The 12,587-nt window shown below is 44.9% G+C and overlaps 1 protein-coding gene across 2 annotated transcripts; it reads left to right on the forward strand.

Moving 5' to 3' along the window:
• The first annotated feature begins 308 nt into the window (after positions 1–308).
• Positions 309–10,276, forward strand: LOC116231907 (ovoinhibitor). Of its 2 annotated transcripts, XM_090150921.1 has the most exons (17): positions 309–513; positions 1,270–1,289; positions 2,122–2,258; positions 2,429–2,489; positions 2,757–2,890; positions 3,320–3,380; positions 4,245–4,381; positions 4,842–4,902; positions 5,560–5,696; positions 6,012–6,072; positions 7,113–7,246; positions 7,328–7,388; positions 7,505–7,579; positions 8,615–8,751; positions 9,143–9,203; positions 9,527–9,642; positions 10,119–10,276. In XM_090150921.1, exons 1-17 carry the CDS (start codon positions 324–326, stop codon positions 10,162–10,164), a joined length of 1,629 nt encoding a protein of 542 aa, XP_090007047.1. In that variant the 5' UTR covers positions 309–323; the 3' UTR covers positions 10,165–10,276. The 2 variants fall into 2 exon arrangements, with proteins under 2 accessions (XP_090007047.1, XP_031453778.2); XM_031597918.2 differs by lacking the exon at positions 7,505–7,579.
• The last annotated feature ends 2,311 nt before the right edge of the window (positions 10,277–12,587 follow it).

The raw sequence follows: 12,587 nt of genomic DNA on the forward strand, positions 1-12,587 counted from the left end.
CTGGGCTCAAGCTGAGATGAAATGCAGTGATGAGGAGCACGAAACTGTGCTCTGAGGTTAAATAATGAGGGCTTCGGTTATCAGTTCAGAGCTCAGTTAAAACTGCAGAGGAGGAGGAAGACCTAATTGCGTGTTGCCAGCCACAGGGCAAATGAGAGCTGCAGCATGCTGGGGCAGATCCGGGAGCAGAGGGGCCATGGCACGCTCCTTGTTCCCTGGCTCCCCTCGAGACACACAAAAGGCCCCTTCCTGGCAATTGTGCCCACGTCAATCATTAGCTAGAAACCCTGAGCTGGGTAAATACGTTTTGGCTTCCCGTCTTGATGACAGATTGGGTGTTACATCACAAGGTGGGACCATTTGATATGACAACACGCTATATATTCCTGCTGTTACCTCTGCCCTTCCTCTCCCACTCTGAGAGCAAGCAGGCTGTGTGGGCATCGAGTCGCTCTGCCATGAGGACTGCCAGGCAGTTTGTACAGGTGGCTCTGGCCCTCTGCTGCTTTGCAGGTGAGTGTTTCCTGCTATACCACATAGTTGACTATAGCTAGACCAGAGACTAGGCTATCTGTGAGAGTATTTGGGTGTAGCAATGTGTTAGAGACCTTGTTCCATGAAGGAATGCTCTTTCTGAGAGCACAGCAAAACACCAGACTGCAAGATTCAGGTTTCAGCAAATCTGATGCAGGCGACTGTTTTCATCATGGTTTATAGGAGCAAATTGCTGAGGGAGCAGTGCTAGTGCAGGGCAGGAGTTCGCACGTGGAAGCACTGATACAATGGCGAAGCAAAGCTATGTGAAATGGCATCTGTGGCCATGTAAGCAATACAAACACTGCATTTTGTATCATCTATACATTTTCTGTGCTGTTCCTGGTAACTGAGAAGTTTGCTGTGGGAAGGACAGTGCTAGTGGTCAACAGTCACCTGAAATGTGCATGTCTGAGCTCTTGGAAGTCAAATACAAAGTCTCGCAGAAGAGTTTCAACTGAGTGCAGGCTTGAAAATACCTACATTTCTTTTCTGGAGCATCTTAGGAACTGGCTAACACACATGGCCTCCTACTGAAAGTGCATTGAAACTTCATTTAATAACCTCTAATTCATTTTATGAATGTACATCACTGGCATAATGTAAAATAGCATTTTCTAAAACCTAATAAGCCAATCAACGACAGTCTCTAAATGTAACTGTTTTGTGAAAAGATTTGCGTATGTCATCTCTGCATATTAATAATGTGTATTTATTTTCTGTCTCTTCTTTTAGATATTACCTTTGGAATTGAGGTGAGTTAGAGATTTTTTTTTTTTTTTCCATTTATTCTTTTCTATTCTAGGCTTCTGGTCAAATAAGAACAGTATATAATTACCTGATGAGCAAGTGGATTAATCTAATGAAAGCCTGGTTGCTCAAATAATTCTTGTCAGTGCATGATTGAATGATATTGCCAAGTCACGAAAAAAATAAAACACACCTCATTTATACTATTTTCTGTTCATGAACTAAAATGAAGAAAGAAAGAATCTATTAAGTTAAGAAAGATCCTATTATGTTAACTTTTGTATATAATTGAGTTAGTCCAAATCAAGGGGTGGTAGTTACCTCCTTGAGAGGAAAGCTGTCTTAAGATGATAAGCTTGAAAGCATCAAAGACCATGATTCTGGTATCTTTTTCTGTACAGTAAGACGTACAGTGCAGTGTTCCAGCCTATACCCGTATCAAAGCGAAGAAAACAGCAGGGTCTGTGCGGTGCATTTGTCTGCAGGTTCTTCCCACGCAGTTATGAGATTCCTGCAAATCACCAGAGACTGCAGTGTGATTGGAAAAGATCAGATTTCGAGTTGAGCGGCTGTGGAGCATGGCCAGGCTCCCAATTACCAGCTGCCTTCATTAGGCACCGTCTCACCCACAGCTCTCCTTCCTCCATGTCATGCCTCCCCCAGTTCCCTGCAGGAAAGCGTGATCAGAAGAAGATTCCTATCTCTGAGCTGCCTGAGCAGATTCCAAATGATACCTCAGGTGTTTGTCCCAGCTGGTGCTCTGGGTGGCAGGAGGTTGCCAGGCTGTCTTTCACTGTGGGAGCTGACCCTAGGGCTGATGTTGTGCTGCTTCCACAGGTTGATTGCAGTCTGTATGCCAGCGGCATCGGCAAGGATGGGACGAGCTGGGTAGCCTGCCCGAGGAACTTGAAACCTGTCTGTGGCACAGATGGCTCCACATACAGCAACGAGTGTGGGATCTGCCTCTACAACAGGTGAGCTTTGTGGAGCTGCAGGGCAGGAGAACTGAGGTGAGGGCGACAGCTCTGTCCCCAAAACGTGGGCAGTGTGGAGGAGTATGTGAGCTAGCACCAGGGTGCTGACCTCCAGCATGGGGGTGGTGGCTGCTCTCTGCAGTATCTGACACAGGTCTGCTTTCTTCTAGGGAGCACAGCGCAAATGTGGAGAAGGAATATGATGGAGAGTGCAGGCCAAAGCACATTATGGTAAGTCCAACAGTAAGACAAAATCTTGCTCTGTTGGTGTCCATAAAGACTTAACTTTATTTCATAGAATATAAGAACAGATGAGGTTGGAAGGGACCTTACAAATCATTGGGCTCTAACCCCCTGCCCTGGGCTGTCTGCTCCCCACCGGATCAGGCTGCCCAGGACTCCAGTCAAATTGGCACTGGGCTCCTCCAGGGATGGGGCACTCAGCTCTGCTCAGCCTGTTACTTGTTTACTTATTTCCCATTCCTTCTATTTTTACAGATTGATTGCACTCAGTACCGCAAAGTTGTAAGAGATGGTAACGTCATGGTTGCCTGCCCAAGGATTCTGAAACCAGTCTGTGGCTCAGATAGCTTCACTTATGACAACGAATGTGGGATTTGCGCCTATAACGCGTAAGTGTTTTCTGTAGAACATCTTTCTGGGTAATTAGAGATAGCTAAGTCTCTTGGAAACACTTATGTAAAACACTTTCTAAGTCTTTTTTAGGGTAGATTTTTCTGTGGGACTTTTTGAAGCTGGCTACTTGTAATTCTCCAGCCAGCTGCATATTTCTTCCCCATTTTCAATCTGTGCCCATGAAGGGAATCATGAAAAAGACAGAGGACACCCCACAGCAGAGGCATGAATAGATCAAAGTGTTGCTCAGTGCTGTGTGATATGGAAATACCATGCATTTTCTGCTCACAAGTGGTTGCTACCACCTGTGGGCTGCACCCAGACCACTCAGCCATGCCTTACATGATGGGTGGGACCTTGCTTTCTTGCCCCAGTATCTCAGCTTTTTCGCAAGGCTTCCTAACCAAAACAGCTCTTTCTTTCAGAGAACATCACACCAACATTTCCAAACTCTATGATGGAGAATGCAAGCTGGAGATTGGCTCAGTAAGTGTAAAAGAAATAAAAATCCATCTCCTAGGGCTGTTAATAGAGAGAATCCCATTGATTTACCTAAGAAAATGTATGACAGGGCTGGCCAGGGGTCCTGGTCCATGCTCTTGCTTCCTGCCTGGTGAGGGTGGCTTTTGAAACAAAGCGGCAAAGGAAGAGGCCCCAGATTTTCCTTGCATTGTGCTGTGCAGATTGGCAGGTTTCTCTCTGGAGGTGACAAGCATTTCCACCCTTTGTAACAAGCATTGAAAATTCCAGTGCTGGTAGCTTTGTTAGATATAGTGAGATTCATAAGAGCAGCAAGCATACATATTTATAGGGTATAGCTTATTGTATATTTATACTGGGATAAGAGTCCAGTGCCTCAGGAAGAAAAAGCTTATATATCAGCACAAAAATTCTGGGATGCAGGGAGTCTGTTTTCCAACAGATTCCTCCTTTATCACTTCAACTGCCATGCTTAACTGCAGGGAATCTGAATTATTAAGTAATCACAGCACTGGAGAGGAAGGAGAAAAACCAACACAAATCAAAACAATATTATTCAGATTTCCAGCTGTTGAAAAATATTTCCCACCTAATTCAAGACTGTTGTGTTGATGAGAAAAGGACTGAAAGGTCTGTACGTGTTCTTCTGCCTGAAGGCTTCGTTCTCTAAGAGAGGTCCTATTTCTTGTCTCCTAGTGAATTAGGGTGGTATTCCGAAAGCTATTTCAGATAGACAAATTTGTGAAATGTATCAGGGCTTTGTCCTGATACAAGAACTAGAAAGCCTGGAATACAGAATGGAAAAGTGTTGCATTGACTTTTCCCACGTAGCACAGGCTCTGGGAGGGCTTATTCTCCTTATTTCATTAGGTTGACTGCAGTAAGTACCCATCCAGAGTCTCTGAGGATGGCAGAACATTAGTAGCCTGCCCAAGGATCCTGAGCCCGGTTTGTGGCACAGATGGTTTCACCTATGACAACGAATGCGGGATCTGCGCCCACAATGCGTAAGTGCTGCTCATACCCCACTCCTCCAAAGTAGCCAGCAACACTTTGCCATGCTGGGAGCCTTCCTTTTACATTGCTGCTTATGCCTGTTTCTTCAAGTCTCTTAAAAACTGTTTTTTTTGTTGTTGTTTTTACTGAGTTTTCTTCTGATGCCTTCTTCGTGATCGTGAGGGGAAATCTGCAAGATTCAGAACACAGCTCCTTGGATTAGTCCGTGGGCTGGGCAGTGACTGAGCAGAGAAAGGAATAGTTCAGAATGTTGCTTTAAATAACATGAGAAGACGTGATGAGCTTGTTAACGAGCAGAGTAATGTAGCTATATCAATACAATCACGCAGAGAGGCTGAAGCCCTAGTTTGTTAGGTATCTGCTTTAGGCTACGTCTGGTTCATTCTGCATGCAAGTGTTTAAACCAGGAGTTAAAGCATCTGCTTACTCAACTTTATCTCCCTCTTTCAGAGAGCAGAGGACCCATGTCAGCAAGAAGCACAACGGAAAATGCAGGCAGGAGATTCCTGATGTGAGTATACAACATAAGGTGTATTTCTCCCCTTGCCTCAACCCACTGAACTGTTTTCTGAGGCCACAACTACTCTGAAAATGAGCTGGCTTGAAGCCTGGCTCTCTGCACGTGTCTTTTGGATGTGCCAACGTGTATCCAACACACAAACAATGTGGAAGTTGGTCAGGAAGAACTTAGGTCTTCTTTTAAGGATGATCTCTAAATGCGTTGCCAGCAAAGTCCTTTACTATTTTTTTGCCTTCTTTTGTTTGGTTCTATAGTGAAGAATGAAAAGATGATGATATATCTTTATCTTTTTTTTTTTTTTTTTTTTTTTAGCTTTTCTGCCATGTCTTGCAAAGAGTTCCAGTAGGTTGTAACCCCTTTGGATCAGAAGTGAAGCTCAGTGGCATTTGGGATTGCCTGAGCTGTGTTTGCCCTGGTGATTTGGCATCTCACAGATTATACAGTGCCATGTACCTCCTCCTGGGCATGAGAGAGTTTCTGCAGAGCTGAAACTCTTAAAGTCAGACTGACTTTAAGAGAACTGAAGTGTAGCACCAGTGTTGTTTCAGCATCCCAACATAAAAGGCATGGAGAGCAGCAGGAGGCAATGCTGGGGTTTGTCTTTGAGAACAAGGACTTTTCCAGGGCTGACAGTCCTACTTCTTGCAGATTGACTGTGATCAATACCCAACAAGAAGAATCAATGGTGGCAAACTCCTGGTGCGCTGCCCAAGGATTCTGCTCCCAGTCTGTGGCACAGACGGATTTACTTATGACAACGAGTGTGGCATTTGTGCCCATAATGTGTAAGTACAGCATACAAGACTCCCTTTTGTAGCGACTAGCCAGTTAGTACTTCAGATGGCTTCCCCCCCACCCTTTTTTTTTTCTTATAGCAGCATGTCTATACGTCTCCCTCTGTTTTTCTTTCAACCTCCTCGAGCTCTGTCACCTCAGTTTCCATTCCTGATGTGCTCCTCAGGGAGCTGTGGGAGAGCCACTGACAGCTGAGCATCCTATGAGGGCTGAGGAAAAAGAGAATGGGTCTGCTACAAGTAGACCTGAGTAGACCTGATCCTGCTTAGAAATCACACTCCTTAATGACAGCCTCTCCCTTTCAGACAACATGGTACTGAGGTTAAGAAAAGCCATGATGGAAGATGCAAGGAGCATAGCACCCCGGTAAGTCAGATGAGTGCTGTCTCCTGTATGTGCCTCATGGGTGCAGCGGTTGCTAACCTGGGTCTGTCCATTCAGGCCACAGAGGAGGGGAATGGGCCAGGACTCGGGTAACAAAGTGTCCCAATACTGCTGGTCTCTGGAGGGAAATGTCAGCTCAGAACAGCACAGCCCATTTTAGCACAGTAGGAGAGGAAGAGCAGAAGCTGTGTTAGATGCCTGTGTACTCATTCAGTGCTGGGATTTCCATTGCAGCAGACAGGTTAAAAAATTTTCGTACCGTGGTCAGCCAAGAAAAGGCTGCTCACAGGAATGCATACAGAAATAGCTCTATAAACAGGCACGGTAACAATATGTGCTGATAGTATCTCAGCACATTTATTCTGCTTATGCAGAGCAGCTCTAAAACACTGAAAATAACTTTGTGCATCTCAAGGGAATGCTGTATCTTTTCTATAGTAAAGACACACTGTTATAATGCTGTCTTTGCTATAATTTGCTCTTGGACTGTGTGGGGAATGTGGGTAATAAGAGATACTACACAGGGGAAGATATGCAAAACAATTGTGAAGTGTCAGAAGCTTAGCTAGTGTAGACTGACTTCCAGTGCCTCAGTAGATACTTGCTTATTTATCCTCAAGTATTGGAACTGTTTTTAAACACTGTGAAGATCTTTGCAGCAGAAGCTGGTGGAACAGTTTCCTGTTGCTGTTTTGAAAATGCAGAAACAAGACCTAAGGCTTAGTTAAGTCAGGCATGACCTAATGTCAAACTGGACATAATGCCGAACTCCTCATATCAAATTCCTTTGCATAATGCTTGTTTTGAAACTTGGGCATAGACTACATAAGGAAGATTATCTTTCTGGTCTGCTATTCCTTTGCGTTCCCTTTGTTAGCAAGCAGTACCAAACCCAACTACAATTAATTCATTTATAATAGCAGACTAAACTGATACAAACCCTGATTTTCCTGTGGCTCGAGAGGCAGTCTGTCTCCCAGCTCCCAGCAGCTGACTCAGCATCGTTCCTGTTTTCTCCCCAGCTTGACTGCACCCAATACCTGGGCAATAGTAAGAATGGTGAAGCCATTGCCGCCTGCCCCTTCATCCTGCAGGAGGTCTGTGGCACTGACGGTGTCACCTACAACAACGACTGTGCTCTGTGTGCCCACAACATGTAAGCTCTGCAGGTCACCCACTTGTGTATCATCACGGCTGCTTGTCAAGCTTTGTCAACTCCATTTTCTCTCTCTTCCAGTGAATTAGGAACCAGCATTGCCAAAAAGCACGATGGGAGGTGCAGAGAGGAAGTTCCTGAGGTAAGTGATAGGTAGGAAAACAAGAGCTTGAGGTGGTGCTTATTGCCTAACGTGCACAATGCTGGCTGGTTTTGGTGATGCTGTGTCATGCCCTCCTGCTGCCATCCTTCCTGCAGGTAAACATCAACCCTGGCAGCAGGAACGCTGTGCATTTTCTGCATGCAGTCAGGGAAAGAAAGAGAAGAGGACAGGTGAGGAATGAGTTATGAGACAGGTAGCATAAATGATTTAAGGCATTACAGGAAGAAATCTCCTTCCCACAGCAGTCTATCAGACCTGCCATGGGAGTGTAGCGATCTGTTCTGGCAGTATGGAAAGGGACACAGAGCACCCCCAGGTACTTGATGCCTTCTGGATACCTGTGTTGTGCAAAAGGATGTTCTGCAAGGATTAGAAAACTACCTGCATTTTGGATGCTTATACCTAATGTATCAGAGGATTCAAGCCCCTCTCTCTTTCTATTGTAAATGTGATATACTGTAATGTATATCAACAGTGAATCTTGTAAAAATACCAGATAAACTATATGTGGCTTGCTCTAAACTACTTACACTCACTGGGGAATAGAAAAACAAAGCCATCTCATTATCATGTGTTTGAAAGAGTCAACATTGTGAGTCAGATATTTCATTTCTATACAAACAGACTATGAAATGTCATTGCTTTGTTTCCTGAGTATGCTCTGTGCTCAGACCAAGATGCATAAATCAGTGAGGAAGAGCTCACACTGGAGAAACTGGGATAGCTAAAACTCAAGGCTGGTTCTTCAAATGGCATAAATCATTTTGAACTGCTGTTGGTCCTTCTGGCTGATTGCAACACGCAGAACCAGCCCCTTGCAACAAAAGGCATGTCAGCACATCTCGATTCTTGTGGGCCGTGACACACTCCTTGGTCACAGTGAGCTTCTCTTGCAGGAAGTGCATAAATCACACCAGTTTGATTTGCAGATTATTTACGAGCTGCATTTTGCAGTGTCCCAGTGGTTCAGCAAGCTCTAAGGGCATCATGATAAATGCGGAGCTGAATGAGTGATACGCGCCTTCAAGCTTTGATTCAGTCTTCTCCAGCATGAGGCTGTGACAGAAAATTGATAGTTTTCAATGAAGAATGAGTCAATACATAACCATAATCCATCCTGTGGCAGATCTTGAAAGGCAGAGGCGTAAACAGGGGGTTGTATCTGAGTTCCCTTACACAGAGTATTTGCTGCCTTTGTCTCCCAGCTTGACTGCAGCAAGTACAGAACCTCCACGCTGAAGGATGGCAGGCAGCTGATGGCCTGCACCATGATCTATGATCCAGTCTGTGCTACCAATGGTGTCACCTATGCCAGCGAATGCACGCTGTGCGCTCACAACCTGTAAGTACTCATTCTTCTGCAGGGGGACCCACTGTGGCTGTGATTGGACACGTCTCTGAGTGCTGAATAACATGTGAGGGCTCTGTCTAAAACCTCATGCTGCATGGGTCCTGTCTGCCTATCCCTGTTGCCATGGTTGGTGTTTGAGATGGGCATTTATCAATGCCCACTGCCCCCAGAGACCCAGAAAAGGGGTTTACTGCTGGGAAAGCACTATTCCAAAAGACCATCCGTAGTCCTTAAGGGCATGTTCTTGCTAATGCTGCTCAGGTAGTGCTTAGCTAAGTTATCTGAAATTGTCCCATGTACCACGTGGGGATGAGGTTGTGCTCTTATCCCATGGTTGTGAATGGGAAGGGTTTCTGCTAATGTCCATCTCTCCTTCCTCCAGGGAGCACCGGACCAATCTTGGCAAGAGAAAGAATGGAAGATGTGAAGAGGATATAACAAAGGTGAGTGGAAAAGGATGGGAACAAAGAGCTGGATCTGATGACTGTTACAGTCATAGGGGACTGTCCTCTGTTTCATGTAAAAAAATCTGGGGGAGCGGTGTGCAGCCCTGGGGAGGTCCTTTGGGAATGTCACATTGGTTGTAGAATAGCTGCCACCCATCCCATGGGAATGGACATGGCAGTGAACAGGAACAGTGTGAGGTCTCATCCCTCACCAGGAGGAACTGAGTTGGTTATTGCTGTGATTTTCCAGTTTCATTCTTTGTGCTGGGGTAATACTGTTTGCTGCCAGGCAGAGACTCATGCCTTCCTTGTGCATGCAGGAACATTGCCAAGGGATCCAGCAAGTCTCTCCCATCTGCACCATGGAATACATACCCCACTGTGGCTCTGATGGCAAGACATACAGCAACAGATGTGCCTTCTGCAATGCATACCTGTAAGTATAGGAGTGAAACCCTTCCTGTAACTACTACAAATGCAGGGTTGATTTTGTAAGGTGTTTTTTACTAACTCTTTATGGGTGTGTGCTAGACATTTCTGATGCACCATGACTTGTGCAAGGAGGTGTTTTTTTGTTTTTTAAGAGAAAATGCAAAGCACCCACTTCTGCCAATCTGTATGTGGATGTTTTATTTAACTTCAAAGACATTTTGCTAATTTTCACCAGCATACAGTTTGTCCCACAAGCTCATCAGGGTATGGGGAAAGTGTTTCACCAAACTAGCTGGAGTGTTTCAAATGTGTGAAACCTGTCATCTTTCCTTTGATGTTCATAATGAAAAGAAGTAGTTGGACTTTTGAGACTGTTCTTTATCTTCTGTCAATGTTATCAACGTTTGGGCTAGTAAGGAGAAGAACAAGGCTGCAGCACAAAGTCTATTGTGTCTAATCTTTTCTTCTCTTTTTCGCTAGGGAGAGCAATAGGACTCTCAACCTCGTGAGTATGACCACATGTTAACTCTGCACTGGAGTCCAGCGTGAGAAACAAAATGCTTTGCACATGAGTCTTCATGGGCCAATATTCCCCAACAGTTTTCCTTCAGCTTGTTTTGTGTCCTAAGCTCTCCAAACACCTCTTTGGTGAATAAACTCACTTGGCAACATTTATCTGTCTTACCTTAGTGTCACGTTTCATGCCTTTTCCCCTTTCTCCTCCTCAACATGGTACACAGTGGTGCACACCAATTCTTCCATTGATGTTGACTCTGACAGCCAATGTGGGTAAAGTTCTTCTTGCTACGTGTCCGTGTTGTTTTAACTTCAAAAAAGGGCCTGGGCTCCCCTTAGAGCTCGCAGGCATTTCCTTAATCTTCACAGTCATTTTGACAGGGTTAGTTTCTCCTAAACCTTGGTATGACCTGAGCAGGGGCTCCCTCTTTGTAGTCAATCCAGGGAGACGTTCGCCTCAAGAGCAAGGTCCATCCCACCCACAGGGTAATTCCCAAGATGAGGTGGATGGTTTGCTCTCACAAAGAGAGTTTTCTTTCAGTGGGCTGGAAAGGAAAACTCACTGCCTATCTGTGAATTCCCCTTGTCCTGGTTCTGCTGCCACCTCTGCCTGTGCAGCCTGCCCTGTGGAAGGGGCAGCAACTGCTGTCACAAAGGTGATCCCAACCTGTCTCCACTGGACTATGACCTCAATGACACATGCTGTATAGGATAATAAAATACAGGAGGGGAATGCCAGGCTCCCTTCAGGATTGCAGAGCAGAAGTGTCTGTGTATAGAGTATATGTCTGAATCTATTAATGCAACAGAACAACTTCAGTCCTGGTGTCTTGTGGGCTGGAAATGCCCATGTGGTAGGGACAGGCCTGCTAAATCACTATGTTCTGAAACTATTTGGGAAAGAAGAGGATTCAGGGCATTGTCTGTGATTGACTTTAACTGAATGACAAATCATAGGAAAGCAGTTCTGCTCAACAGTTGGTTGTTTGAGCTAATTCTTGTGACAAAGAGCCGGGTACCCACTGATACAATAGCTGTCACTGTGTCTGTATGGATGACAGGGAGGTAGGGTGACCTGGAGGCCACCCTCCAGCTTCTGCCAGCATAGGTACAGTCACCACATCCAGCTCCACAGCAGTCCCATTGTGGTTTACCAAAGAAAAACAATTATTTGGACCAGTTTGGAAAGTCACTCACTGAATTATGAGGCTAGATTAATAGGCTGAAGGCGAATGTTCCCAACTTGGAGATACTGTTGGTATTGTATCAGAGAATAGGGCCATAGCACCTCCATGCTATTAGATTCTGGCTGGCATGTACTTTTCAGGATGATTTGTAACTAACAATGGCTTATTGTGCTTTTCTTGAGTCTGTGTCCTAATGTAAACGTTCCTTTGGTTTATATAACCTTGCCATTTGCTCTTCAGGTGTTTTTGTAGAACACAGGGTGCTTTAATCTAGTTTAACTGTTGCTTGATTATTCTTAGGGATAAGATCTGAATAAACTTTTTGTGGCTTTGGCAGACTTTAGCTTGGGCTTTGCTCCCATATTGGCTTTTGCAGCCTTTTCAGTAAAGCTATCAAGATCCTACTCAATGACATTAGCTGGGGGCAGGCGTGCCAAATCCTGCTCTGTGAAATACATAGTCTGATGATACTGAAGGCAAACACGAACTCAAAGAGGCACAAAGTAAAGAAGTTGCCTGGGCAATTCAGGGGAAAAGCCAAAGTGGCCATTAGACACAGTTTCCACGCAGTATTTTCGGTAGGTTTCATATAAAACTACAAAATGGAATAAACCACTACAAATGGGAAAAGCCTGATACTGGAATTTAAATATTCACCCCAGCTCAAGGGGTGTTTCATGAAGTGATATCATTCTATAAAAGTAGGGCAGCCAATTTTTCACGGACAAAACTTTTTTTTCCTGTGCTGCAGTGCTGTTTTTCAGCTGATCCAGGGTTGCTTAACCTGGGTCTGAGAGCTGAATGATTTCTCTTTGTATCACGTTGGTGAAGAAGCAATGGCCAGGGAAAGATAAGCATGTTCAAGAGGAAACATTGAATTTTGGTGGCTTGGGAGAGAGAGAGAACAATATAAGGTCTATAGTGTCACTAAGAGATCTGAAGGATGGTTTTACAGAACAGTTGACTTGACTGGATGCTGGCTTGGCTGTAAATGGATGGATGGATGGACAGACAGATTTCTGTGCAGGAGATCATCTCCTGAGCTCGGTGCTTGACAGACTGCAGATCTATTCAGCAATCTTCTCCAGCATGAAAGGGCTGGGGGCTTTTGTACAGTTCAGTCTGCTGCTCGTTGCTCCCTGGGTGCACAGTGGTGATTTTCTTACTCACCTGGGGCAAAAACCTGAGCAGTTTCAAATTGAACATGTTGCTCTCATAGATCGCTCAATTGTCAAGATAAGGGTTT

This window comes from Phasianus colchicus, chromosome 15 (genome assembly GCF_987193195.1).
Source record: "Phasianus colchicus chromosome 15, bPhaCol1.hap1.1, whole genome shotgun sequence".
NCBI classification, from domain to species: domain Eukaryota; kingdom Metazoa; phylum Chordata; class Aves; order Galliformes; family Phasianidae; genus Phasianus; species Phasianus colchicus.

Excerpts from the sequence above, each read along its gene's own strand:
- LOC116231907 (XM_090150921.1), top strand. The coding sequence starts at position 324 with ATGACAGATTGGGTGTTACATCACAAGGTGGGACCATTTGATATGACA. Across the intron at positions 4,382-4,841 it reads GGGATCTGCGCCCACAATGC|AGAGCAGAGGACCCATGTCA; the intron begins GTAAGTGCTGCT and ends TCCCTCTTTCAG. Across the intron at positions 7,580-8,614 it reads AAAGAAAGAGAAGAGGACAG|CTTGACTGCAGCAAGTACAG; the intron begins GTGAGGAATGAG and ends TTTGTCTCCCAG.